The sequence below is a fragment of the Setaria italica genome, chromosome I, assembly GCF_000263155.2.
Source record: "Setaria italica strain Yugu1 chromosome I, Setaria_italica_v2.0, whole genome shotgun sequence".
Taxonomy (NCBI): domain Eukaryota; kingdom Viridiplantae; phylum Streptophyta; class Magnoliopsida; order Poales; family Poaceae; genus Setaria; species Setaria italica.
The window spans coordinates 24,976,986-25,004,001 of NC_028450.1; the positions used below are offsets into that span (position 1 = coordinate 24,976,986).

Genomic DNA, 27,016 nt, shown 5'->3' on the forward strand with positions numbered 1-27,016 from the left:
CTCCCCGAACTCCCACCACCCAAATTTGCCCACCTGGCTCCCCCCGCGCCGCTCTCACCCACACTCTACTGCCATCATGGACCCACCTCAATCTCTATCCAGTGACAGGTCAGCCCGTCCAGGAGTGGGCCCTCTCCTGTCAGCGAGTGAGGTCGAGCGAGCCCCGGGGCAGGCGCATGCGCCGCGGTCCCGTGCTCCGCGGTTGCGGTCACCGGGCGTCACCGCGGGGCACGATATAAAACGCGTGCCCCCCTGTCTCGCCGCCCGCATTTGGGTAGGTAGTTGTTGTTCCCCTGCCCCTGAGGCCCGCGTCTCTGCTTCGTCTCACCACCCACCCACCACCTCGCCGGGACCCCTCGCCGGAGCCAGCGAGCCTCCGGCGAAGAACTCCGGCGGGCACACCACAAGGGGGCGGAGCGGGGCGACGTGGGCGAGCGCCGGAATGGGGGCCAGCGGCCGGGGGCGGGCCGTCGTCGTCGTCGCCGCTGGTGTCGCGTCGCTCTAGGGTTAGGTAGGTGTTCGTAGCTTTCTCCTTCCCTCGCCCCAGCGGGCGGGGCTCCGCAGCCCGGGCGTCGCATTGGGGTCCCCGGCCGCCCGTCGGTCCGCGTGATCCACCCGTGCTCGAGCTCGGAGAGGGGCCCGTTTGCGGGGCATGGGGGCATCTCTTCCGCCTGCTGCCGCCGCTTGCGAATTTGGCCCCAGCTTTTCGCTCTGAGGAGGAGGAGGTGGCCGCAGGCGCCGATCTGGTGAGCCCGCGCTCGCTCCCTGCTGTTTTCGTGGTTGCTCTTGCTTTGTGATGTTTGAATTTTGGGAAATTTTGGAAGGTCGCTTTGTTTCCTTGCTTGTTTCGTGTGATCTGAGCTCGAATTCGAGGGGCGGCAAGGTAATTTGGCTCGGGCCGCGCGGAATTCTTCGTTTTGTCTTCGCGGTTTCTTTGATCACAAGATACTTGCGTGTTTGGGGGCTCGTGGAGCCCGAGGCGCATTAAATTCCACATCTTCTGTGCTGTTTTATTGGGGAAATTAAACATTTCCCGCACCAGCTTGTGGGATTCCCACTCCGATTTGTCAAATCTACTGGTTCTGATTCAAAAGTATTGACTTTCGAAGCTTGCACGAACTAAATTCCACATTTTTTTTCTGCCGCCCCTTACTTGGTTGCTGCGGACTCCGAATTTCTGCGCGCAAAATTGCTCTGATTTATAATGCTTGCCCCCTGACGCTTCATCATTTCTGCAAAATTTGACAAATTTTGCCTTGATCCCGTGCAATTGAGCTACCGTGCTGTTGTCAGGGTTTGTGTCTAACACGCTATGTGGTCTGGGCTCCTGCAGGATGCCATCTCAAGTTATGGATCAGCGGCGCCACCTTTCCCAGTTCAGCAATCCCACCATGGCCGCGTCCTCCTTCTCTGAGGAGCTTCGCCTTCCCACAGAGGTAATCATCTACAATTGCAGAATTGCTGCTCCAGCTCTTGTTTTTCCATTTTTGGTTTGTTTACTATGGCCAATGGTGACTTGTTTGAGTTCTTTGTGTTTGACACCTTTCATTTTGTTGCCTGATTATTGTTCTTGACTATGGCTTGCACTAACTGTTGATCTATATTTGCAGAGGCAGGTTGGATTTTGGAAGCCAGAGTCATTGCCTCATCACATCGGTTAGTATTAAATTCGATGTAGTGTCCCTTAGCTTTTTGCTCATTTCTGTGTTAAGGATGCCTTCTAGCTGCAAAATTCACATGTTATTGGGGGTATTCTGTGCATTTAACGAGTCACAACTTTTTATGCATGACTAAATGACACATAAGGAGTGAAATGCTTTCCCGCCAACACACAAAGAATTTGTTTGCATGTGATGGATGTGATTTTAGCCTAGCACAACTTGCTTGGGAATAAAAAGGCTTTGTTGTTATTCTGATGGATATGATTTATTGCAAGATTCATTTGTTTTTTCTATATTTAGGGCAAGCCATTGTTTTTTCACCTTGGTTTCCCAAAGATTGTTGACAAATGTGCTGTATGGTTATCCCCTGATAAGCATTTGGTTGCTGCTGGTTTTTCCTTTTATTGTTCATTTTTTTTCCTTTGGCGCTGGTGTCATAGTCTCCTTTTGTTATCGTGATGGTTCATGCATTTTGTTGTTCGTTATCATGATGCCTTCTCAAAACAAGATGTTTCTATTGTTGTCAGGAAACAAGTCAGTAGCATCTTCTCCAATTGAGAAGCCCCAACCTATTGGGACAAAAACTGTTGGTCGAGTAGATCTACAAGCATATAAGTTGAGGGAACAGAAGACTGCATTTAGCCTTGAGCACAAGATTTTTGGTCAAGAGAGACATGTTAACTTGTCACCATCTCTGTGGAGAGCTGATCAAGACCCTAACCGCCAATCTGATTCATCTTTATTTCCTGACGGAAGGAGGACTAATCCAAATGAGGCCTACAATGAGAATGGGCTTTTCTCAAGCTCCCTATCTGAAATTTTTGATAAAAAACGTGAGACACTTTACTTTAGCACTTTTATCTACTTAATCAGAGCAATCAATTGCACTGTGCAGCAAACCTGAACCATGGGAACTATTCACTTTTTTTATAGCTAAGGCAATGAACTGTATCACATCTAATATATTGGCAATTGTACCATTACGTAGCATCTTTTCTGTATGGTTGCTCCTTGAAATTAAGAGAAGGGAATAAAAAGTACAACAAAGGATATGGGTGAGTATGAAAGGGAAGAAAAAAAATGGAAAGACTTTCCATCTTATTTTTTGAAAGAATCCTGCTTGCTTTATCCTCTCTTTCTTTGGCCAAAAGAATCCTTTCACTTTAATTTGGTATTGTTATTCTTCTATTTCTCCGGCATATCTTGTGCAGGAATTGAGCAGTCAGACACTGTAATTTAATCATTTCTATCGCAGTAAGCAATATATTGTTCATATTTATTGCTTTCTAACCAATACTTCAATCTGTAGTGAGACTGGGATCCAAGAATGCCCTTGTACGCCAACCAGTTGAAAAGGTTGATCCAACTCATGTTGATGATGAGCCCTTTGAGTTAACAGAGGAAATTGAGGCCCAGATAATAGGAAACATACTTCCTGATGATGATGACCTGCTATCAGGTGTTCTTGATGAAGTTGGGTACACAGCCCATGCTAACAATGGTGATGATGTTGATGATGATATATTTTACACTGGAGGCGGGATGGAATTGGAAATCGATGAAAATAAAAAAATTACAGAACCTAATGGTGGAGTTAACGAGGGTCTTGGGTTGCTAAATGGCACATTGAATGGTGAACATCCTTATGGGGAACACCCTTCCAGAACTCTTTTTGTCCGAAACATTAATAGCAATGTTGAGGATTCTGAATTAAAGCTCCTGTTTGAGGTGTGTTCCTTTTTTCCATTCTCTGCTCAACCTATCGTTCTTGTACACCATATTTGTTTCTTAAAGCCATTTACTCTTTTCCCACAGCATTACGGAGACATCAGCAACCTCTACACTGCTTGTAAACATCGTGGTTTTGTGATGATATCTTACTATGACATAAGGTCAGCACGGAATGCCATGAGGGCACTTCAAAACAAGCCACTCAGACGTAGAAAACTTGACATACATTACTCCATTCCGAAGGTATTCACAAGTTTTTATCTTCCTGGCTTGATTTCGGGACATGATTTTGCCCTTGATAACAAAAATGCCGTTCGTAGGGCTTGTGCTAATTGTCACTTTTTCCCCCTTAGGACAATCCTTCGGAGAAGGATATTAACCAGGGAATGCTTGTAGTATTTAATGTTGATCCATCTTTAACAAATGATGACATCCACCAGATATTTAGCGATTATGGTGAAATCAAGGAGGTATGCTATGCTCTTACGTCAACTTACTCCTGCTCCATTATAACTAGAATTAATAATATCTTAAATTTTAATTGCAGATTCGGGACGCTCCGCAAAAGGGCCATCACAAAATTATAGAATTTTACGATGTCAGAGCAGCCGAAGCTGCAGTTCGTGCTTTAAGCAGGAGTGATCTTGCTGGCAAGAAAATAAAATTGGAGACCAGCCGTCTGGGTGGTACTAGACGGTATGTCTCTGAAATGTCAAACCATAATGTTCATTCTTGTATTTCATTATCAATACTTATTACTTTCAGACATTCCACATTCAACCATTGACCATTTGATCGCACATTGAGTGAACCTTATCTTGTTTTTTTTCTACAAGCTGAATGATTCTTTGCTTAGGCATCATTGACACTTGTTCTGTATTATGGTACCACTGAGGATAGTATGCACATTCGATATATGCTAAATGGGTTTTCATTTCCTTTTGTCAAGCGGAAAATCTCTTCTAGGAGATGTAAACATTGCATTGTTTTTTCTTGTGTATGGGCTCATGTTCTCATAAAAACATATTTCTGTTTTATTCTTTCATATTATATTCCTAGTTCGTTGTATCACATTTAGATGTGTTGATATAAATGTGTGCTTGTTATTTAATTTGTTCAGAATAATAGCAATTATTATATGATGTAGTGTTCTAATCCTGGTTCCATTTTACACACTTTTGAACATGGTTGTATGAATATGTTGGATTTAGTCACTGCTCTAACATTGACTTTAATGTTGTTTTATAACAGCTTAACACAGCATGCGCCTCCAGAGTTGGGGCAGGAAGAATTTGGTGTATGCAAACTAGGCAGTCCGAGCACAAATAGCCCTCCAATGCCTTCATTGGGTATGATATTTCTTTTTTCACCTTATTATATGTTTGTCTATAGTTGTATTTCCTGATATGGAGGCTTACTCTACACGGTTCGTCAAATATGGCAGCAGTGACATCTTCTGGCCGTGAAAATGGGAGTATTCATGGTTTGCATTCTGGACTTATCACATCAATGAGCCCATTCAGGGAGGCGTCTTTTCCGGGCCTATCCTCTACCATACCACAGAGCCTGTCCTCTCCCATTGGAATTGCATCTGCTACAACTCATGGTAATCAGGCTTCCCTGGCTGAGCTCAGCCACTCACTTGGTCGGATGAATGGACATATGAATTATGGTTTTCAAGGCATGGGTGCTCTTCATCCCCATTCTCTGCCCGAAGTTCACAACGGAGCAACTAATGGTGCCCCTTACAATCTAAACACCATGGCACCAGGTGGCATCAATAGCAACTCAAGAACAGCTGAAGCAGTGGACAGCAGACATCTTCATAAAGTGGGTTCTGGCAACCTCAATGGACATTCATTTGATCGTGCTGGTGAAGGAGGTAATTTACATCCTAATAACCATTGTCTAATGGTGCCACTAGGATTTATCACACTTTTAAGTTCCAACCCATTCTTCCGCAATTCCATCCCTTAAGCATTGTGTTTTGTAATAATAAAGCTGATAGGTTTATCAGGATTGTGAAAGCAATGCTGTGAAACATTGATCAATTAATGTTTGCTATTTAACCACTCCCTGCATGGGTATCAATTTTTGCAGCTCTGGGATTTTCAAGAAGTGGAGGTGGTTCTCTCCGTGGTCACCAGTTAATGTGGAATAATTCAAATAACTTCCACCGGCATCCAAATTCTCCTGGGCTGTGGCAAAATCTAGGATCATATGTAAACAATGTTCCATCTCGCCCCCCTGCACAGATGCATGGAGTTCCAAGAGCACCATCGCACATGCTTGATAGTGTTCTTCCCATGCATCATCATCACGTGGGCTCTGCGCCAGCAATCAATCCATCACTATGGGACAGACGTCATGGCTATGCAGGGGAATTGACAGAGGCATCAAGTTTTCATCCTGGCAGTGTTGGGAGCATGGGATTTCCTGGTAGTCCTCAGCTTCATGGTCTGGAGCTAAATAACTTATTTTCTCACACTGCTGGGAATCGTATGGATCCAACTGTGTCTCCAGCTCAGATTGGCGCACCATCTCCTCAGCAGAGGGGTCCTATGTTCCATGGAAGGAATCCAATGGTTCCCCTTCCATCATTTGATTCACCTGGTGAGCGGATGAGAAGCCGGAGAAATGACTCGGGTGCTAATCAGTCTGATAATAAACGGCAGTACGAGCTTGATGTCGACCGCATTATGCGGGGGGAAGATTCACGAACTACACTGATGATTAAGAATATCCCAAATAAGTATGTATTAAAAGCACCTAATTTTATGCTGTATTTATGTTATGTCTCAGCAGTATTTGTTGTTCTGATTGCCTCATTCGGGTTTCAGGTACACCTCAAAGATGCTCTTGGCTGCTATTGATGAAAGTCATAAGGGAACATATGATTTTATTTACTTGCCGATTGATTTTAAGGTAGTTTGGATCTAATTCATATGCACTTTTGCTGCTTATTCTTTCAGATTGCAGTTGCCTGTTCATGTTACTAAATAAGATCTATCTCCTACTTTTCAGAATAAGTGTAATGTTGGATATGCTTTCATCAACATGACCAATCCTCAGCATATCATTCCGTTTTATCAGGTGAGAGAAAATTACCGAATTGGCTAAGTGCTGTACTGCATCAATGCAATAATGGTTATTTTTGCTGATGGTCAATTTATATGGCTTGCCAAATTCGTACCTTGATAAAATATGAAACTTGAATATCAGCATGCCGTCCTGAGCCATTTTGTCTTCTTTTTCAGTCTTTTAACGGAAAAAAGTGGGAGAAATTTAACAGTGAGAAGGTGGCATCACTGGCTTATGCCAGAATCCAAGGGAAGACAGCCCTGATTGCTCATTTCCAGAACTCTAGTTTGATGAATGAGGACAAGCGCTGCCGCCCCATACTCTTCCACTCAGATGGTCCTAATGCAGGAGATCAGGTATATATATATTTTCTTTTCTACCTTGGTTTCTTTCCTGGCGTATTCCCTTGCCATCTTCCTTGTTCTCCAATCACATTATGCATTGCTGCCCTGTGACAAGTTTTCTCTATACCATCTTTGTCATCTGTATATACCATGAGGGCTGCTAAACACAGTTAGGTTTTGTGCAAATAAAAATGAGGGAGGTAAATGCCATGTGCCATTAGCTGAATTAACTTTATGGTAGCGACTCCACAATAGTATCTGTGGTTACCTTATCATCTGCATATTCGTACTCTGCACCATGACCTAAGATACATTTTACATGTGGGGTAAGCATTCTTGTAGAGCGCAAGTTTGGCACGTAGTTTGCTATCTTACCATTCTTTATTGGTCTCAGTGTCTTACTTGCAATTTCAGAACTTGCACTATAATTGTGCCTGCAATTCTTGTAAGCGTATTATCATGATTTTGACATTTTGTTGTGACCATCTCTCAGGAACCGTTCCCTATGGGTACAAATATCCGAGCCAGGTCGGGGAGATCTCGGACTTCCTCTGGTGAAGAAAATCACCATGATGTCCAAACAGCCTTGACCAATGGTGACACTTCTTCCAATGGAGTTGACAGTTCAGGTCCCACCAAGGATGCTGAGTAACTGAGCTGCAGCTTGCTGGATTGCTAACCACAAAGGCCCCAAGCTATAACATTTTGCAGCCCCATTTTCAGTTTACTAGTTTTTGCCCCTTTCCGATTTTGGTTTTGTTGGTACGCCCCCGATCTGTATTTATTAACTTCCATGATGCGGGTCGCCGAAGACTTAGATTGCTGCAAAAATTTTGTCTCTGGCGGGAAGCTATATGCAAGAGGGTGCTACTGGTTTCCCCAGAAGCCGTTAACCTGAAGGCCGAGGAAGGCGAAAGGCGCAGGGAGAGCCTCCAGATTTTTTGGTCGCTGTAAGAAATTAACCCCATGTTGTACAGCAGGTCCCAGTAACTTTGTGCTGAGGGGAGAGCGAAGGGAGACATTCTCATCAGTTTTTAGTGGTGGTGTGTGTGGATGGAGAGGAAGAGCCTTGCCTGCATTTTCTTTTGGAACCTTCTCTTGTGCCTTCACCTGTGTGGTATTTTGCGTCGAGGGCTCCTCTTTAAGTTGTGTGCAGAGGAAGCTCGATTTTGTTAACCGGAACAGGGCGCCTGTTGTGCGCGTCTGGATCTACCCCGGCCTCTTTGTCTTCATGGCACTGTCACCGTATTTATCAACCTTATGTACATCTACATCTATATAGTATGAGTTTTGCTGCCATCTATTCTGTGGCTGTCGTCTCGTCTCACAAGGGCACGTGCCTATATCAACGTGTCTGTAATGTTGTGTATGTTTGCGCTGTGTATGAACCTTGTTGCAACTCTGTGCTTGTTTGGTTTGGGTCCTGGCGTTAGATTTTGGTGGCCTAGGGTTGGATGATGCCTGCCAGGCAGCAACCAAACAGATAGTTGGCGATTTCACAAATCTTTTGTCTTCGCTAAAATCTCTGATGACGCCAGCGACCGCCGCCAGAAGCGAGGACGACACGGCAGAAAGAAAAGAGAGGATCGAAACACGTAAGGGCCATAGCGGTAACGTAGCCCGCGCCTCGTTTCTAACTAGCTAGGGTTTACGTATTATTCATAATTTCCGGATATAATATAATAAATACAGACATGTTATTGTGGAATCAGGTTGCAAGAGATGTGAGTTCAAGTTGCAGCATGGTCGCTGCAGGTACGGCCCGTCCATGCTTCAGGGTTGATGGCAACAAGACGAATTGTACACTGCTATGGGCTGTTCATGAGGCTTGCTTGGATCATGGCATTTGGCCTGGACTAGAGAATTCAAAACGACTAGTTTCCCTATTTTACAGTTTGTGCATCATCAACATGTATGTGCATACAGTGGCAGACCTAGGATTTTATCATAGGGTATGCTGAAAAAAAAATCTTATGCAATTCGATAAAATCATTTACAATTTGATAAAATCATTTTCTAATTCGGTAAACGACATGCACTAAATAATATGATAAGTCTTAAATTCAAAGATTAAGCTAGAAACAATAACAAATCACAATATAAATAGTTCAAATGAAATACAAATAGTTCAAAATATAGCATAAAAGAAACTTACAATATTACTTGTCTGCTTTGTTTACCCGCCGCTTTTTGAGTGACATGAATGTCTTGATTATATCATCTTCATTCATTTGGAAGAAAATATCCCGCTCAATGAATGTGACTAGACAATCGTCCAAAATACTATCACCTAGTTTATTCCTTAACTTTGTTTTCACTATAACCAATGTAGAAAATACCCTTTCAACACTTGTTGTTGCCACTGGTAAAAGCAATATCAATTTGAGAAGCAAGTAAATCATATCATACACTTTGTGCCTCCGTGTTTGAACAAGCCTAACTGAGAGATCAACGATATTGTCTAGACCCTTGAGGCTATCATCTCATCACATGCCATCAATATAATTATCAAGTTGCAATTCAATTATCAAGCGAAATCTTCGCCTCTCTTCGTAATCCAACCGTTTGTGAATTTTTTTTGCATACATTATTATTTAATTTAATTACAAGAGTATTAATGGAGAAGAACACATCAAGAGTATTAACCGGATGCCGGCAAAGCGGAGGACGCACGCGTTGCTGTAGACCGCGACGCCCTTGTCCTGCGGGCAGGCCTACTGCGCGTCCTGGAATGCCGCCGCGACACAGGCGGAGGCGGTGACGAAGCCCGACGGAGGCTTTTGATTCAACCTTGCATCTCAAATTGGCAAAAAAAATTCATCTCCATATTGAGTGTCTCATTCCAACAGACTATCCATTTCCCACTCTCCAAATCCTAACAGACTATCCATTTCCCACTCTCCAAATCCTAACAGACTATCCATTTCCCACTCTCCAAATCCCAATAGCTAGGTTCCTCTCTAAAAATATACACTCTCCATCCACTCCAACAACCTCTCCATTTTGCACTCTCCATTCTGGCAATTACTGCGTGTGGGACCCACACTTTGGCAAGGCAAATTGACTTGCCAAAGGCAAGCCAAATTGACTCGCCAAGTTTAGCAAGTGTGAGGGGAAGTTTGGCAAGTTGGATGAGATGGAGAGTCAGATAGCAACTTTGTTGGACCACGATTTTCTTCCTAACTTGCCAAATTTTAGCTTGGCAAGTTGGATAGCAATTCTCTTGGAGTTGCTCTTACATCCTTGTCAGAGTTCTCAGACAAGGGAGCAGCAGCTACAGATCATCCTATTGGCACCAGCAGTTTGTGCCATCAGAAGAAGAATACACAAGTATACGCCTATCTATCTCGTGAGTGGATGCCTAATTCTCATGTATGCCTAACTTCAGACTGTTAGACCATTCATCAACACTAAATCATGTATATTTGGCTTCAAGTTGACCGGTTGTCTTACCAACACGACAACCAGGATATTGCCCTCAATTACCATTACATTTTGTCATAAAATGAAGAATAAGCCAAACACTGGCCGTTAATTAAATCAATGCAAGTAATAACACCTTGGAGTTTTTAGAGATTTTATAGCACATCACAACAACATCATTTATTTTCTTGAAATTCCATATCAGATCACAAGAGGGCCTATGAGTAATAAACAATCATCTAATCTGGGATGGACAGAAACTGAATTCAGTAGCATTTGCCCATGCTTTTATCTCTACCCTCTGATCCTACACCATTTTGTACATGATTTCTTGCCACAATTAACTTTACCATCTCAAGATTTCATATTGGAAGACAGAGAGATCCCATCTCAAACACAAATTGTCACAAGACTGCTCGCACCAGCCACCAATTACAAGTAAAAATGTAAGAAATATACAGTCATGTAATACCTTTCTCCAGATCGATCCCTTGTAATAATTTTCAGGCCATATTGTTGCTGACTTCATCTGTTCCAGAATTAACATCGAAGTCAAATATTCCAGCAAGGGAGCAGAAAAAAGAAAACCAAAACTTATCCAGTCTTGTCACCTATTCACATTTATGCTTTGGGGCTTCCATGCCAGTTTCAGACATTAAACTAAACAGTGCAAGAAGAGTTGAATACAACAGCGCAAGAACGCGCACCTACATAATCACTGAAAGATCGTTGCTAGTGCAAGAAGAACAGAAAGACAAAGTCCCCAATCTCGGATGCCACACAATTCCTTGGCTCCAGCCACTAAATCCTCCCCAAGGTCCTCAAGAACGGTAGGATTCGATTTCCCAAATCACAAGCAAGCAGGAATAACTCAAGAACGCAGTCGAAAGATCCAAGAAACCGCACCTGCTCCTGTTGCATCGCCGTTCCCTCCGGCTCGTCCTCCTGGTCCATCTCCGCGTTCGCCTTGCTCTCCTCCAACAGCTCGTCGAATACCTCCTTCATATACATTCGCCCTTCCCTCATATCCTTCCACTTAGCCCTCACCTCCATGCCACTCTTCACCACCTCCGCGTCAGACATCGGCTTCTTGCCTTTCGATTTCGAGGCGCGGACGGCATGGGTCGGGAGTGGGGCCTTGCCGGTCGCGGACTTCGGCTCCCATGCTCTCGAGACGGAGGCGGCCAGGGGCAGGAGTGGGGGCTTGCCGCCCGCGTAGCGCAGGCAGGAAGTAGCCCCGATCCCCATGCCTTTTCGCTGGGCCGCAGCCGCTGCCTCCGCGGTGGTGGCAGCGGAGGAATTCCGGCCTCCGGCTTCCGGTGACCCATGGGCCCGTTCTTGGAGGCGCTCGGAGGGCGGAGCGGGGGGAGGCGGCTCTGCGGCCGCGGCGGTGGCGGTGTTGGACTCCTCGCTTTCGACCGGTTCTTTGGTTTGGTTGCCGTCTTGCTTCTTTCCTGAACCGGAGGCCATCCTGGCGGGAAAAGCCTGACGAAAGTCGGGGCGGAGGGACTGCTTCGCGAATTCTGGGAGAACAAAGGGGGCGGAGTGGGGATACGTGGAGGGCGTCGTTGTTAATTCAGGAGAGTCTGGGAGCTATTTATGAGGATGGAAATTAGCTGGAGTCGGTGGATGTGCAACGGAGGGTGAAGGGTGGCGTGGTTTTCCGTTTTTGGCTGTTTCGTGGTCGGATAATTGCGCTTGTTATGAAAAAGAAAATAGAGGTAAAATGTAGTGTTCATTGGTGTTCTTGCTATACAAAGGTTTCTTTTAAGTAAAATACACTCCACGTGCCATAACCTTGGGTACATATAAATTATCGATAAATATGTCATATAAATCGATGCGTAAGTTGTTAGATGATGTGGAAGGTAGAAAAAAAATCCGCACTACATGTGTGTGTTGCAATGCACGCTCTCCGACAATGCATGTTTAGATGAGTTAACAACTTGAAATGCTATCTTTCTGATCTCTTTTTGAAAAATAATTACTAACAACGCACTTCAATTGTTGTGTTGTGCATGGGCAAAAGCAAGTGTTAGGACTGAGCCCACATTTTCCGTTGATGTTTTGTACATATACAAATGTACTCAGACAAATTTTATGGGCAAGAAAAGAACCATAAATCAGGTTATATCCTTTATGGTAAAATTGCACAAGATTTCTTTCTTCGTACTTCTTGTGGTGAAATGTTTACTCCTTGGTTAAAAAAACAGAGTCAATTTAGGAATTTTAGGATGTATCGGTAAGGACCTTGTTTGTTACTTTGTCCCTATTTACTAGTCATATTTGGTGCTAAGCTGCATGCACGTGCAATACTAAATAGGGTAATAATTACTTGTTTTTTTAGACATATTTGTTCTAGAATAACTTTTTTTTTACGGAGGGAGTACATTAGCAACTTGAAAGTAAAGACATGCACAATTTTAGTAATACATAGTTTCAAAGTTTTTAATTACAAGTAAATAATTTTAGATTTGTTATTCAAAATTTAGAGTGTAGGAAATTTTAGTATATGTCGGTGTTTTAACCCGGCAACCTATCAAGGGAGTACTCGAGATAGAGTTTTGGTTGGTGGGTGTTGCCGAAATCAAGGAGTCGATGGTGACGCAGGAACACGATTTAGACAGGTTCGGGCCGCTAGATCGCGTAATACCCTACGTCCTATGTGTTGTATGCTCGTATTCAATTGAACTTGTTTTGAGGGGATCCTTGCCCGCTTTTATACATCAGGGGAGCAGGGTTACATGGTAGTATTTTGTATAAGAGTACTAGTCGGACAAGATATAGAGTCCTGCTCTAACTCAGCAGAGTAGTTTCCTTGTATTCCGACAAGTCCTTCAGGAGTTCCATGTAGTCTACGTTGCCCTGTAGCGTAGTCTTCATGTCCTGAGATGTCTCAAGTATGTCCCCTTGAGTGGGTCCGTATAGACCCTCTGGTGGGTCCAGGCATGTATGGTCGACAAGCCCCCGAGTACTTTGTAGTCAAATGAAAGGGTTCTGAGTACTCAGCAGACATTGCTCGACTAGTCCTCGGTGCTCGTTGAGTACTTCTATCGTGGCTAGTCTTCAAGTACCTGAATACTGTCATGCGGCTGGAAGGTACTCCTGCCTCATTCTGACATTGGTTTTGAGTTATTTGTCTTCAAGTCTTTATATGTAAGTGCGATGAAAATCGCACTCCATATGGAGTAGCCCCCGAGCTTTAGGTTGAATCGAAGAATCAGGCTGAGGGTCAAACTGAATTTTCTTCGTCTTTCCTTAATCTCTGAAGAAAAAGAAAATTTTGTCCGATGGGTGAAGTGTATGCAGCCCCCAAGTGCTTTGATCGACTACGCTCAGGCGATGAAGGGGTCAACCATGATCGACGTGACCATTGGACTTCAATCTCGTGATAAATCTTGAGAGTATCAGACCGTATCAAAATTACCGGCTGCGTTGCCAGAATCTCGAGGTCGTTTTAGATCCATTGCGGTGTTATAAAAGATAAGGCTGGTAGCCTCCGTGGTTTACGTTTCCAGTCATTCGCATTTGTCATTCTCCATCTTTGAAAAAACCCTAGCGCCGCCGCTTGCGCCGCCGTCGCCATCAGCCAAAACTAGCAACCTCAAGTAGTTTTCTCTTCCTCCCCTTACGCACCCCGTGGTGATGCTTGTGAAGAAGATAGGGAAGAAAATCGACAAGTCCAAGGGAAAGGCCGTAGAGGGATCGACGAAGGAAACCAAGAAGGGGAAAGAGCCGCAGCTTCCCCCACCCAAATGTGGGCCTACGGATCAGACCGCCCCACCAAATCAAGCATGTGCTTGGAAGATGTCCACCATGAGGAAAGAGGCCATCCAAGAGTTGGTAGATGCGAAACTATTGCAGGAGGAAGCTGTCGTGAATTAGAGGTGTGCCTATGGTAATGCCTGGAATTTTGAGACCCATCCAAAAGAGACAGTGATTTGGGCTCACTTTGTGGAGAGAGGACTCGATGTTTCTACATCGGTGTTCTTTAGAGGTATCCTCAACTTTTATGACCTTCAGCTTGTTCATCTGAACCCCAATGGGATATTGCATATCGCAATTTTTGTGCATCTCTATGAAGCATATTTCGGGATACAGCCCCATTTTCATTTGTTCTGCAAGCTTTTCCGTTGCAAGCCTTTTCTAGTCAAGATAGGATGGCGGTACTCGGAGGCGTGGGGTTTCAGCTGAGGGACTCTGATCTGTATCTGGAGTATGAGACTCCAGCGTCCCATGACGTCTGGAAGGAAAAGTGGTTTTACATTGAGAACCATGATCCTCCAATGCTAGTGATCACCGGGTACCGGCCGAAGTACTTGAGCTAGTGGCTCGAAGAGCCTGGTATTGAGGATAGTCATCAGGTGGCCGAGTTGCTGCAGAGGATTGCAGATTTGAAGAAGGCCAGGCTGTCTGGAGTTAATGTGGCTGCCAACTTTTTGAAACGAAGAGTACAACCGTTGCTGCTGCGCCAAACTTGGGGTTATGAGTACTCAGGTTTTGATGATCCTTCACGGATGTCTGCTGATGATATATCTGATGAAGCGGTTGAAGAATTGTTGGGCAAATTTTTCAAGAATTTCCAAGGAGTGCTCGAGGTTGATGAGTCTGTCCAAGAGTTTGACAACTGGTTTAAGCCCAGAGAGGTAACTTGCTTTCCTTTTGAGTACCCATAATTAGTGGTCATCATGTTTGCCTACCAGTAATTCCTTATGCAGGAGGATGTTTTTTTTATACTTTTCTCCTCCTCCTCCTCCTCCTCCTCCTCCTCCTGATGCTGATGTTGCAAAAAACACGAGATTTGTGTACTATGTGCGCTTGCTTGATGATCCCTTAGAAGAGGAGGAGGAGAATGAGGACTCTAAGCTGCTTGGTGATTCAGATATAGCGTCATCTGACTCTGAGTTGTCTGATCATACTTTTGTGCAGTCTTGAGTTCTTAAAGGTTATCAAACTGGGGCCGATACTTCGAAGCGTCCGGCGGAAGATGCTAGTAATGAAGGGGTCCAAGCTCCAATGCCGAAAAAGAGACGGACCGTGGTGCATAAATGATCGGTTAGCAAGCATTTGGAGACGTTCAAAGCTCCACCACCGATAGTTACCTTTCTGGAGTATGAGTACTTACATAACTTCCTTGAGTAGTCTAATTGTCCTATTTTGTGCTTGCAGGTTGTTGATGTGGATGAGGACATTGAGGAGGCCGTGGACGTGACGTACGGAGCTGCCGAGATTACTTTTGATGATGTAGTCACGATAGCGAAAGACGCGGCTGCCAGCATGATTTCTTTGGAAACATCTGCTGAGGCCATTGAACTTGAAGTTTTGAGTGGCAGAGCAGGTGACCTGTCAGAAGTTGCTATAAGTGGAACTGTGAAAACGCCTGAGGCAGTTTCTGACGCCACCTTGCCCGAAGTCCATGCTAGCGGTGAGTACGCGAGTACTAGTAGTACGCGTACATTGTCTCTGAGATGGTTCTTTTAGGTCTTGGTGAAGACATTGAGGAGTTGCCACCCGTATCGGCTAATGAGCCAGCTCCGAGTGTATAGCCAGCCCCCGTGACGAAGAAATGTCGACGAGTTCCTCCCCGATCCACCAAGTAAGTATTCTATTGTAATGGTGTGATTACCGACTTTGATAGTAGTTGCTTTATTGATCTTGAATCTTGTTTGATATCAGGACTTCCAAGGATATTGTTCTCAAAGAAACGAACTCAGAACTGGTTGAAAATCCATCAGGCGTAGACTCTGATGCGCGTTGTTGATTTGACAATTGAAGAGCCGGCGCAAACAGTTGCAGTGACTCTCGCAGCCGCCATACTGTGGGATGTAATTTGTTCGCTTGAGAATCCGGCACTGCCAGCCCCCGAGAATGTTAATGACAAACCTTCTCTCGCAGCCGAGGTTGCAACAACTACAACAGTGGCGAGCATCAAAGAGGGGGCTGTAGTAGTCTCACAGAGTGTCATGGCATCTGGGGAAGGAGTTGTGCCAGCTACTAATCATGCAGCAGATAAGAATGTCTCAGAGGCTGGAACTTCTTTTTCTCAACAGCTAATCCTTACACCGAGTGTGAGGGCTAGTGTGGCGGCCGAGGCTCCGGAGTTGGCACAGAAGGTTGAAATTTTTGAAAGGCCCCTGGAAGAGCTGCCACCGATATCAAACTTTGTGACTTTGCATCAACAAATGATGGTTTATACTCAGGTGAGTTCTTGAAACTGCATTTGAGTGCTTAATTACGTAGCCTGACACCAATTGTACTTGTGAAGAGTACTAATTGTTTGATTGTGCAGGATTTATATGAAAGATCCCGCAAAAATATCCAAATTGTCCAAGAATAGAGTGAGGCTGTGCGCCATGTTGCACAATTGGAAAAAGATATAACTGAGGAGCGCCGCCGTACTGCTGATTTCTTGAAGAAATATCAAGATGCCATTGAGTCCTTTCAAATTCAAAGGCATGATTTTGAAGTGGAGAGGTGTCGTTTGGCAACACGCAACAAATCTTTGCAGCAGAAACTAGAGGGTGAGTACTTGCACTCGTATTTTGTTGATACAAATTCTGTATTTTGTTGATCTTTCTGACTGTGTTGTCTTCTTTCTTTGTAGAGCTAAAGGGTCAGGCCAGACTTAGAAGTCACGTTTTGGATTGGAGGAATGCACATAGTTGCGCCGCTGATGAGGTTGAATAGCTCACGGCTCAGTTAGCGGAGGCGAGGGAAAATTGCGAAAAAGAGAGGGGTCGGCGGTGAAACTTCGTTGTTATGTTGGCCGAAGCTATGCTTGCTGTCAGAAGTCATGCGGCTTCATTGCAGAAGAAAGAGCAAGATCTTAAAGAATTATCTGACGTAGCGCAGACTTTGGTTGATGTGATAGAGCCTCCCGAAGAAGGAGTGGAGTCCTGCCCCTTAATTGCGAGATTGAGGGATGCACCGGCCCAGATCACCAATGTGGCGAAACTTGTTTGCAAGTAGTTCTTGGCGATATCACCAGAGATTGTAGCGATGAAACATATACACAGTATTTGGAGGAACTGGAGCCGGTCGCTGAGCGTGTAGCGGGCTTTATTAATTTAGAGTAGTCTCGGGTCACTGTATTGACTTGTAATTTTACCGATAGACTTGATGTGTCTGAACAAGTATATGCTATTTCTCTTGGGGTGACAACCATTGTATAAATGAGTATTTTCTTGTAGATCTCCAATGGCTAGTCTTGTGAGTAGTCTTTCATGTAGGCCCCAATTCCTGCAGATGGTTGTGGAGAGTGCGTATGTGATCGTAGTGATCGTTGCATTATTGCCATAAAGTTGCAAGGACACAGGAGTGTACTGTGAAGGACTTGGCGGTTTGTGTTCTGAACAATTCACGTGCGAATTTTGATTATGCTCAGGCAGGCTTTCACATGGATGTTGTCCTTGAGTAGGACAAGTCGAGTTACTGTGGAGTCATAAATGCGCTTATTCTGCCTGGCCTTCTGGCTATAAATAGTCCCCCAGCTGCTGTTGCTGAGACATGGATCCGAGTATAGCGATGGTTGGCCTTAGGTTGCTTCTCTTTGATAGTAGCAAGTTTCCAATGAGTGCCCCAGTGCTAGAAGATTCCTCGTAGTGAGGTTCCACATTCCCTCCACAAATCTCCTCGCTAGGAGAGATAATTGCGATGCTAGAAGAATCCTCATAGGAGGATATGCCGTGTGCTTGGTCTTTTCCCCTACTCTCTGGTAGTAACCATGTTGGAGCTCACGGGGTGAAGGATGATGTGCTTCACGGTCTTTATCCAGTTGTCTGGTCGAGGATGGAGGCGTGGTGCTGACTGCTTACTCTCTCTACAACGTCTCGGGATGAGACTCAAGTACACGATGTGTGCTTGAAGTCCAGTTCTGAGTACTTGTAAGAGGGAGAGGGTGTTGATGAAGGGCAGCAGAACTGGAGTGCGTGAAACCCCAGTCTCCGTCTATGCCACCGCCTGTTAGAGGTATGCCCTAAAGGCAATCATAGAGATGATGATATTACATTTGTATCCATGATTTATATATTGTGTTCATTGAATATCCATTAAAGGCTACTTGAATTGATTTGCAATTATGTGAATTGTATGTGAAACTCTTTACTTGTATGGTTATTCTAAAGTTGTCCCTAGTCGGAGTTCATGTGAGGACACACATGAATATTAGACAAGCACATGTATTAGTTGAGGACTATGTTTCGCAAGTCATGGATATGGAGATGTTAAACTAATAATGTGGGCACATGTGGAGACATGTGCTAGGACTGACCCAACACGAGAAGTAGTTCTCGCTTTACACAACAAGTATGCTTTATCCTTAGACCTGAGATTGTCGCATGTACTCGAGATGTGAATCGACTCACTCAGAGGGCATAGTGTTTGTCGCTCGGAACGGGGTTTTCTTAGAGAAAGAGTTTCTCAAAGGAGAAAAGAGTGGAAAGATAGTGCATCTTGAAAAAGTTCAAGATGAGTTGATCAGGCAAGAATCAATGAGTGATGCTAACGTAGCAGAACAAGTTGAGATACCCATGGCAAGAGAAGCACCGCCACAACCATGAAAGTCAGCAAGGCTCGGCGAAATGCGAGAAATATTATTGTTGGACAATGATGAGCCTGCGACATATGCAGAAGCAATGATGGACCCAGACTCCGAAAAATGGCAGAGTGCCATGCAATCCGAAATAGAGTCCATGGGAGACAATCAAGTTTGGAACTTGGTTGACCCGCCTTATGGTGTTAAAGCCATAGAGTGCAAGTGGATCTATAAGAAGAAAAAGGACATGGATGGAAATGTTCACATCTATAAAGCACGACTTGTCACAAAAGGTTTTCGACAAGTTTAAGGAGTTGACTACGACGAGACCTTCTCGCCCGTAGTGATGCTTAAGTCCATTCGGATTATTCTAGCTATAGCTGCTTATTTTGATTATGAGATATGGCAGATGGATGTCAAGACAGCTTTCCTGAATGGAAACCTAGCTGAGGACGTGTATATGATACAGACCGAGGGTTTTGTCGATCCGAAAAATGCTGGAAAGGTATGCAAGCTTCAGAGATCCATTTATGGATTGAAGCAAACATCTAGGAGTTGGAACATTCGTTTTGATGAAGTGGTCAAAGGGTTTGACTTCACCAAGAACGAAGAAGAGTCTTGTGTTTACAAGAAGGTTAGTGGGAGCTCTGTAGTATTTCTAATATTATATGTGAATGACATATTGCTGATTGGAAATAACATTCCTATGCTTGAGTCTGTAAAGACTTCACTGAAAAATAGTTTTTCGATGAAGGACTTAGGGGAAGCGGCGTATATTCTGGGCATTAAGATCTATAGAGATAGATCGAGAAGGCTTATAGGATTAAGCCAAGATACTTACATTGACAAAGTGTTGAAGCGGTTCAGCATGGAAGAGGCGAAGAAAGGGTTCTTGCCTATGTCACATGGCATACATCTCAGCAAGACTCAGTGTCCTTCGACTGCTGATGAGCGGGATCGCATGAGTAGAGTGCCATATGCCTCGGCTATTGGATCTATCATGTATGCAATGATAAGTACTCGCTCAGATGTTGCATATGCACTGAGTATGACAAGCAGACACCAGTCTGATCCGGGTGAGTCACTAGACAGTGGTGAAAAACATTCTTAAGTACTTGAGAAGGACTAAAGATATGTTCCTCGTCTATGGAGGTGAGGAGGAGCTCATTGTAACAGGTTACACCGATGGTAGCTTCCAAACCGACAGAGATGATTCAAAGTCACAATCATGATTTGTATTCACGCTAAATGGTGGTGCTGTTAGTTGGAAGAGTTCCAAGCAGGAGACGGTGACCAATTCTACGACAGAAGCCGAGTACATCGCGGCTTCGGAAGCCGTGAAGGAGGGTGTTTGGATAAGAAATTTCCTTATTGAGCTTGGTGTGTTCCCGAATGCGTCCAGCCCATTGAATCTCTACTGTGATAATAATAGGACAATTGCGCAAGCAAAGGAGGCAAGAAATCACCAGAATAACAAACACGTAATGCGGCGATTTCATCTCATTCGAGACTTCGTTAACCGGGGTGAGATCAAGATATGCAAAATACACACGGACCTGAACATTTCTGATTCGTTGACAAAACCACTCCCGCAGGCTAAGCATGATGCGCATGTAAGAGCTATGGGTATTAGATACCTTCTAGATTGACTCTAGTGCAAGTGGGAGACTGTTGGAGGTATACTAGAGGCAATCATAGAGATGATGATATTACATCTGTATCCATGATTTATGTATTGTGTTCATTGAATATCCATTAAAGGCTACTTGAATTGATTTGCAATTATGTGAATTGTATGTGAAACTCTTTACTTGTATGGTTATTCTAAAGTTGTCCCTAGTCGGAGTTCATGTGAGGACACACATGAATATTAGACTAGCACATGTATTAGTTGAGGACTATGTTTCGCAAGTCATGGACATGGAGATGTTAAACTAATAATGTGGGCACATGTGGAGACATGTGATAGGACTGACCCAACACGAGAAGTAGTTCTCGCTTTACACAACAAGTACGCTTTATCCTTAGACCTGAGATTGTCGCATGTACTCGAGATGTGAATCGACTCACTTAGGGGCTATCAAACGCTACACCGTAACAGGGTAGTTATAAAGGTAGCTTTCGGGTTTGTCAGGAAGCATGCTGTGAGACATGGTCAATCAAGATGGGATTTGCCCCTCTCTGATTGAGAGTGATATCTCTGGGCCCTCGAGTGATCGGATCCGAAAATGCATGGCCATGCTACGTACGGTTAACAGTTAACCTACAAAGGGATTCCGAATCACAGGATCGAGAAAGAGCGGTCGGCTTGGAGCTAGACCAAATATCGTGAGGCAAAAGGAATATCATGTACATAATGTTGTGACGGTTCATCTGATATGATCTTCGTGTGCGTATAGGAGTTGGCACGTCTTGCTAGAGGCCGCTACCGACTATTGGGCCGAGTAGGAGTACTCGGGCCATATCTATATGTATCCAAACCCATAGGGTCACACACTTAAGGGGCTGGAAGCTTAATTCGGATGTGATCCGAGTTGGATTATGTTTAGAAGTACTAATGGGCCTCGGACCCAGAGGCCCTGTGGCGGATCCACTTCGGATCTACTGGGTTAGACATGCTTTAGTCGCCTGATATGCGACGCTCATGCCTAAGCCGAGTAAACACGAAGTGCCGTCGGATTTTCCTCCGATTTAACCACTTTGAACAGGACCGATTTAGCAACTCACACGAAGGTGAGCGGTTCCAGAGAGTACAACAAGTAGTTCTCTCTTTAAACAACGTATACACTTTGTCCTTAGACCTGAGACTGTCGCATGTATTCTAGATGTGGATCGACCTACTTAGGGGCTATCAAACGCTACGCCGTAACAGGGTAGTGATAATGGTGAGGCCAGCCGGGACATCACTGATCCCTCTCCTCGCCGTCCGAGGAGGGATCCCACTCGACCGTCCAGCCCGGCGGGAGCTGGGGCGGCCAAGCGCCAGCAAGAGAGGGGTCGGGAGCAGCAGCTTCACCTGAAAAACAGGAGCCACAACAAGGCTAATCTACTAAGCTCAACAAGACTTAACCGATAGGAGTAAAACTACTCCTCCTTCTAGACATGCGGGGCTTTCTGGCTGAGGGGTTTGCTTGCCAAAAGCACTAGGTAAAACCTATTTTCAAGTTTTAGCTCCGGTTCTACGTTCATTAACCGGTCTAGGTTTGCAACCTATTCTAAGCAATCATAGAACCAACCAAAGGTATATATATCATCAACAAAACCATGTCATCATCAGATTCCTTATTTACTCAGGGTGACATAGCGATCAAGCAATCTCAAACTGTGAGAGACAGACGAATCGATTCGAGTTCTTTAACCATGCATGGTGAACCTACCCTCACGACATCCGCGCACCCGAAGGTCGCTTCCTGTGTCGGCCTTCCCCATCAATCCCCTAACCCGTGTCGGGCCCATTTCCTTTGGTGCAAGGTTCCACAGACCCGGCCTCTGCCGTTCTGTGACCACGCATGCCACCACGTGCGACATCCAGCAGGGGAAACTCCGTTCCAAGACAATGGGGCGACCGCTCACGTCTAGGTTCAATCCGGTACTAGGCTTCCTCATCCCATACTAAGTATGAGGCTAGTACTTTCAAACACTTGATCACGAACACCACCACTGTCGGGCCTTAGCAAGTTTTTCATAGACAGACGGGGCAACCATCTGTCCACCAAAGAGTTACCAAAACCCTGCCCCATCCATCGTCCTTATAGTTATAACAGAAAGGTAGACATGCAACTCCTACAACTCGCGAGTGACAGGGAATCACTCGACTTTTACCGTCTCCTAGTTAAGCAAGGCGACTACTCGGTCTAACAGCTAGTGCTCAGATCATGGGGGTAACTAAGTCATGCAACTAGGGTTTCAAACAACTCCTATACGTAAATGCACAAGCATGTTACAGAAGGCATCCGAAAGTTTGGTAAAACACTCAGGGTTTTCATGCAACCGGGGCTTGCCTTCGAGCAAGGAGGAAGAGAACTGCTCGACTTCTGGGACGGCTTCGGCTTCGGAGGGCAGGAGCTCGGCTACACCGTCTTCTTCTGACGCCGGGTGCAGCTCGTAGAAGCCGTCGGCGAGGCGTAGCTCTACACGAATGCAATGCAAGAGTTAGCATAGACAGTTATTTCAACAGCAACACTTGCTCGCCTGAGCCCAGAAACTTGCGACAAGGAGCAGGAGGGTGGGGAGGTTCAAGAGAGCTGGTGAAGATCAAAAGGCAAGGGGTCGGAAAGGAACTTATGATCTGATCCTTGAACTAGAGGATGTGGTATACTAGGGATCCTCCGACGCGAGCGCTGAAGGGTTCCTAAGTTTTACACATATACCCTCAGGTTGAATAAAAAGATCACAGCTGAGCCCTCGGGCGAGGCGGATAAGGGTCGGCGGAACAGATAGGGTCGGGCGAGACGGAACCGGGGTCGGGCGGGTAAGAGGGGTCGGGCGAAGCGGACTGGGGTCGGCAGCTTACCTTCTTCCTGAAAGGAAGGCTTGGGGTCGGGAAGAGGCAGACTTGGGCGGAGGGACTAAGGCTTTGAACAACAGCTAAGACCGGCAGTGCTCCGGCGGCGGCGATGCTTCGTGCGGAACACAAGTAAGCTTTTACGCAGCACGGAGGAGCAAGCGACTGAGTGACTTGGAGAAAACTGGGGGAGTTGAGGGGAGAGTTCCTCAAGAACTTGGCGTGTGGCGCTAGGAGCTTGAGCAGGAAACAAGAGAAAGGCAGAAGGCAACAATGGCGGAGGGAACTCCGGCGGCTTGTGCATTCCTTTTATAGCTGCTGGAACAGCAAAGGGAAGCGGCGCGGGAGAGAGAGAAGGGGAGCGGCGCGAAGGCCGGGGAGAAGCAATGGAGTGCTCTGCCGGGGCGGCGATTGAGCGACGAGGGCGGTGGTGCAGGACTCAGGGATGACGCCAGCGGTCATTGGGTTCTGTCGTCAGGGCGGCGCAGGAGCGGGTATGCCGGTGGTTGAGATTTGGCGGAGGCGGGCGTCGTCGTGAGGAAGATTTGATAGAAGCGACCGGTTTAACGGCGCTAGAATCGAGGACGCATAGGTGAGAAGACAGGCAGCCGCGGGCGCGCGGGCGAGCGCGGAGCAACAGATTGTCGGGCGGCTTCTGACAGGGCGGGGAAAAGGAGCTGTCGCTGCCGTGGTCGGGGTTGGCGGTGGAGGAATCGTCGTATAGCGGAGACCGGGCGGCGCGACTGTGTTCGAAGTGACGGAAAAGACGGGCGACATCGGGCTCTGCGGCCGGGATCTGGCGGAGTGATGATGGGCGCGGGAGGCGAGGCGCTGCAGAAAGGTTGCAGAGGGGCTTCCACCGCCATTGGGGAAGGGGGCACGAAAATCCATTCGGTCGCGAGCCAGAGACAAAACTGAGCGGCGGGCGTCGGAGAAGATGAGCCACGCGGCGGGGAGACTCTGAAGCGGGCATGCCACTCGAGTGCGCCTGTCGCGGCAGATCTAGGGGAAAAAGATCTCGTGGGTCCACCGGGCGGATAGAACGGGCGTTTGAGGAAGACTTAGAAGGATCCGACGGTGAGCTGAGTTTGCCGGGGTCGGGATCGCAGGGGTCGGGTCTCAGGGGTCGGGACCGGGCGGAAGGCTGAGCACTCCGGCGCGGCAAAACAAGGCAGATGATCAGGGCTAGGATTAAGGTTAACCCGGAAGATTAGGGGTCGGTCGTCACAGGCCCGTCAGGAACCTCTGTAAATAGAGGGGTGGGGGCGCCCTAGGGTTTACACCTTTTTGGCGAAACACATCTGCCGCGCCTCCCACGCCCTCGCCTGTGGCAACTTGCGGATCTAGCAGTCTGGCTTGTGACGCTTCCTCCCTGCACGTGTGGATACCTTGGAGGTGTTGCACCTACAGCACTTGGACGAGCCACCGGCGAGCCGCCGACGAGCCACAATGAGCTGACGATGAGCCGCGGCACGAAGACGATCTTGTTGCACGTGGATGAGCTGTTGAGGAGCTACTGGACGTCGACGTGATCGACTACATTTGACTACGCTGATCGACTTCGCTGCATCGACGCGAATCTACATCTTCCGCATCAGTGCGTCGAGTGGTAATCCCGTGATCCTTATACGGCAGTTTTTCTGGTTTACGCGGTAGAAAAATTTTGATTTGCGCTAGTGTAGCCTACCTCGTATCCCTTCACCGCCGAGGGAAGGAGAAGGGCACAACTGCCTAGAGCGTAGCTTCCTTGCATGCACTCCTCGCTTCTTGGTGGTTCTTCCTCGTGGACTGCGAGTAGTCACCAGGCTCAAGTGTATCCTTGTGATATAATTTGAAATCCCAGCCTGGAAGTTCTGTTGTAACTGCCAGTAGGCAGTTGCTTGCAGTCGTTGTTGTGCACTTGTGTTGTACTCTGAACACCCCGACTTCTTAAAGTAGGGTTAACTGTTGTAATCCTGCAAACATTAATACGAAAGTTGCATGTAAGAAATGAGATGAGTAGTTTTGTGTACTCTTTATTTGTTTGTTGCAAAAGACTGATGCTTAAGGAACTTGTTAGCCAAGAGATAGCTCAAATTGTGGTTGTAGGCCACTGTATGAATTGTGGAGAACTCATATAGTCTTGTGTTGACAAGTGAAAAAACAAAGCGCTAGGGCTCGTGGAGCTGTATAGCTCAAAATGCTTGTTTGAAACAAGTTGAAGTCAGAGCGCAGAGGCTCGTAGAGCTGAGTAGCTCGAGTTGCAGCTAACCTACCTTTGTGAGTTGCTAGACTTGTTGAAAACAAGTCAAAATCAGAGCGTGGAGGCTCGTAGAGCTGAGTAGCTCAAGTTGCAGCTGACCCACCTTTGGGAGCTGCTAGTTGTAGGCACGGATGAGTAGTCGGTAGTTGCCCATAGGAAATTTATTAATCAAAAATGAAAGATTGAGGCCGGTGGCCTTAGTACAGTGCCGCTGAGTCAGTTGACTATGGGTAGTAATGACATAGGTGCTCAATGTTCCAGGAGTTTGCGATTTGTTCGCCGGAAAGTTGCTGTAGCCTATACGATCCTAGTCCTGTGACTTTGGACACGACATAAGGCCCTTCCCATGGTGAGTTGAGTTTGTGTAGCCCCGTTGTGTCTTGAATGCGCTTGAAGATCATGTCGCCAATGTTGAAAGAATGTTCTTTGATGTTGCGATCGTGATAGCGGCGTAGTCCTTTAAGGTATCTTGCTGATTGTACGAGTGCTGCACAGCGTGATTCTTCCAAGCTACCGAGGTCTAGGAGCCTTGTTTCCTCTGCTACCCCTTCATCGTATTGCTTGACCGTAGGGGATCTCCACATGATGTCAGTAGGAAGTATGGCTTCTAACACATAGACAAGGAAGTAGGGTGACTAACCAGTAGGCTTGCATGGTTGAGTACGTAGTCCCTAGAGAACATTGGGTAATTCTTTAAGCCACTTGCCTCCTTTGGTGTTACCGATGTCATGCAACCTTTTCTAGAGAGCTTCAAGTATCATGCCGTTGGCACACTCGACCTGGCCATTGGCTCTTGGGTGAGCAATGGAGACATAATGAATGTCAATTCCACTGTTCTCGCAGTACCCCCAGAACTTGTGATTGTTGAAGTCTGAGCGCAGATCTTTGATGATCCTGTTTGGGAAACCATAGCGGTGAACTATTTCATCCAGGAAGTCTAGAACCTCGTCAGCTTTGGAGTTGGTGATTGGTTTCACTTCGATCCATTTGGTGAACTTATTAATGGTGACCTGTACTCATTTGAATCCTCTTGGGGCTGTTGGGAGCGGACTAATCATGTCGAGCCCCCAGCATGCGAAATGCCATGTTGGAGGTATGGTGATGAGTTTGTAGATGGGAACATGTTGTTGCTTGGCAAAAAACTGGCAGCCTTGACACCTGCGGACTAGTCCACTGCATCTGCCAGCGCAGTTGGCTAATAAAATTCTACTCTGAAAGCTTTGCCTACTATTGTTCTTAAGGATGCGTGATTCCCGCTGATTCTTTTATGTATTTCCTCCAAGATGTCCTTGCCATCTTCGCGAGTAACGCATTTCATGAGTACTCCCGAGGATGCTCCTCTTCTGTAGAGTTTATCTCTGATTAGAATGTAGCTTTTGCCTTGCCATGAGACTTGTTCTGCCTGTGTCTTGTCGGAAGGTAGCCTGTGCTCTTTAATGTAGTCGATAAAAGGAGTCCTCCAGTCTACCTCGATCATCATGATCTTCCGGTCAGGTT

At 46.0% G+C, this 27,016-nt stretch overlaps 1 protein-coding gene across 3 annotated transcripts; it reads left to right on the forward strand.

Annotated features, from left to right (window-relative positions):
- Positions 1 to 273: 273 nt before the first annotated feature.
- Positions 274 to 8,120, forward strand: LOC101756262 (protein MEI2-like 4). 3 transcript variants are annotated; one of them, XM_004952530.4, is made up of 15 exons: positions 274 to 746; positions 1,334 to 1,436; positions 1,611 to 1,656; positions 2,189 to 2,494; positions 2,971 to 3,389; positions 3,477 to 3,635; positions 3,746 to 3,862; positions 3,940 to 4,088; positions 4,644 to 4,741; positions 4,837 to 5,274; positions 5,493 to 6,144; positions 6,233 to 6,317; positions 6,417 to 6,485; positions 6,650 to 6,829; positions 7,311 to 8,120. In XM_004952530.4, exons 2-15 carry the CDS (start codon positions 1,335 to 1,337, stop codon positions 7,467 to 7,469), a joined length of 2,979 nt encoding a protein of 992 aa, XP_004952587.1. In that variant the 5' UTR covers positions 274 to 746; position 1,334; the 3' UTR covers positions 7,470 to 8,120. The 3 variants fall into 3 exon arrangements, with proteins under 3 accessions (XP_004952587.1, XP_014661054.1, XP_022682053.1); XM_014805568.2 differs by having other exon boundaries at positions 4,840 to 5,274; XM_022826318.1 differs by having other exon boundaries at positions 274 to 511.
- The last annotated feature ends 18,896 nt before the right edge of the window (positions 8,121 to 27,016 follow it).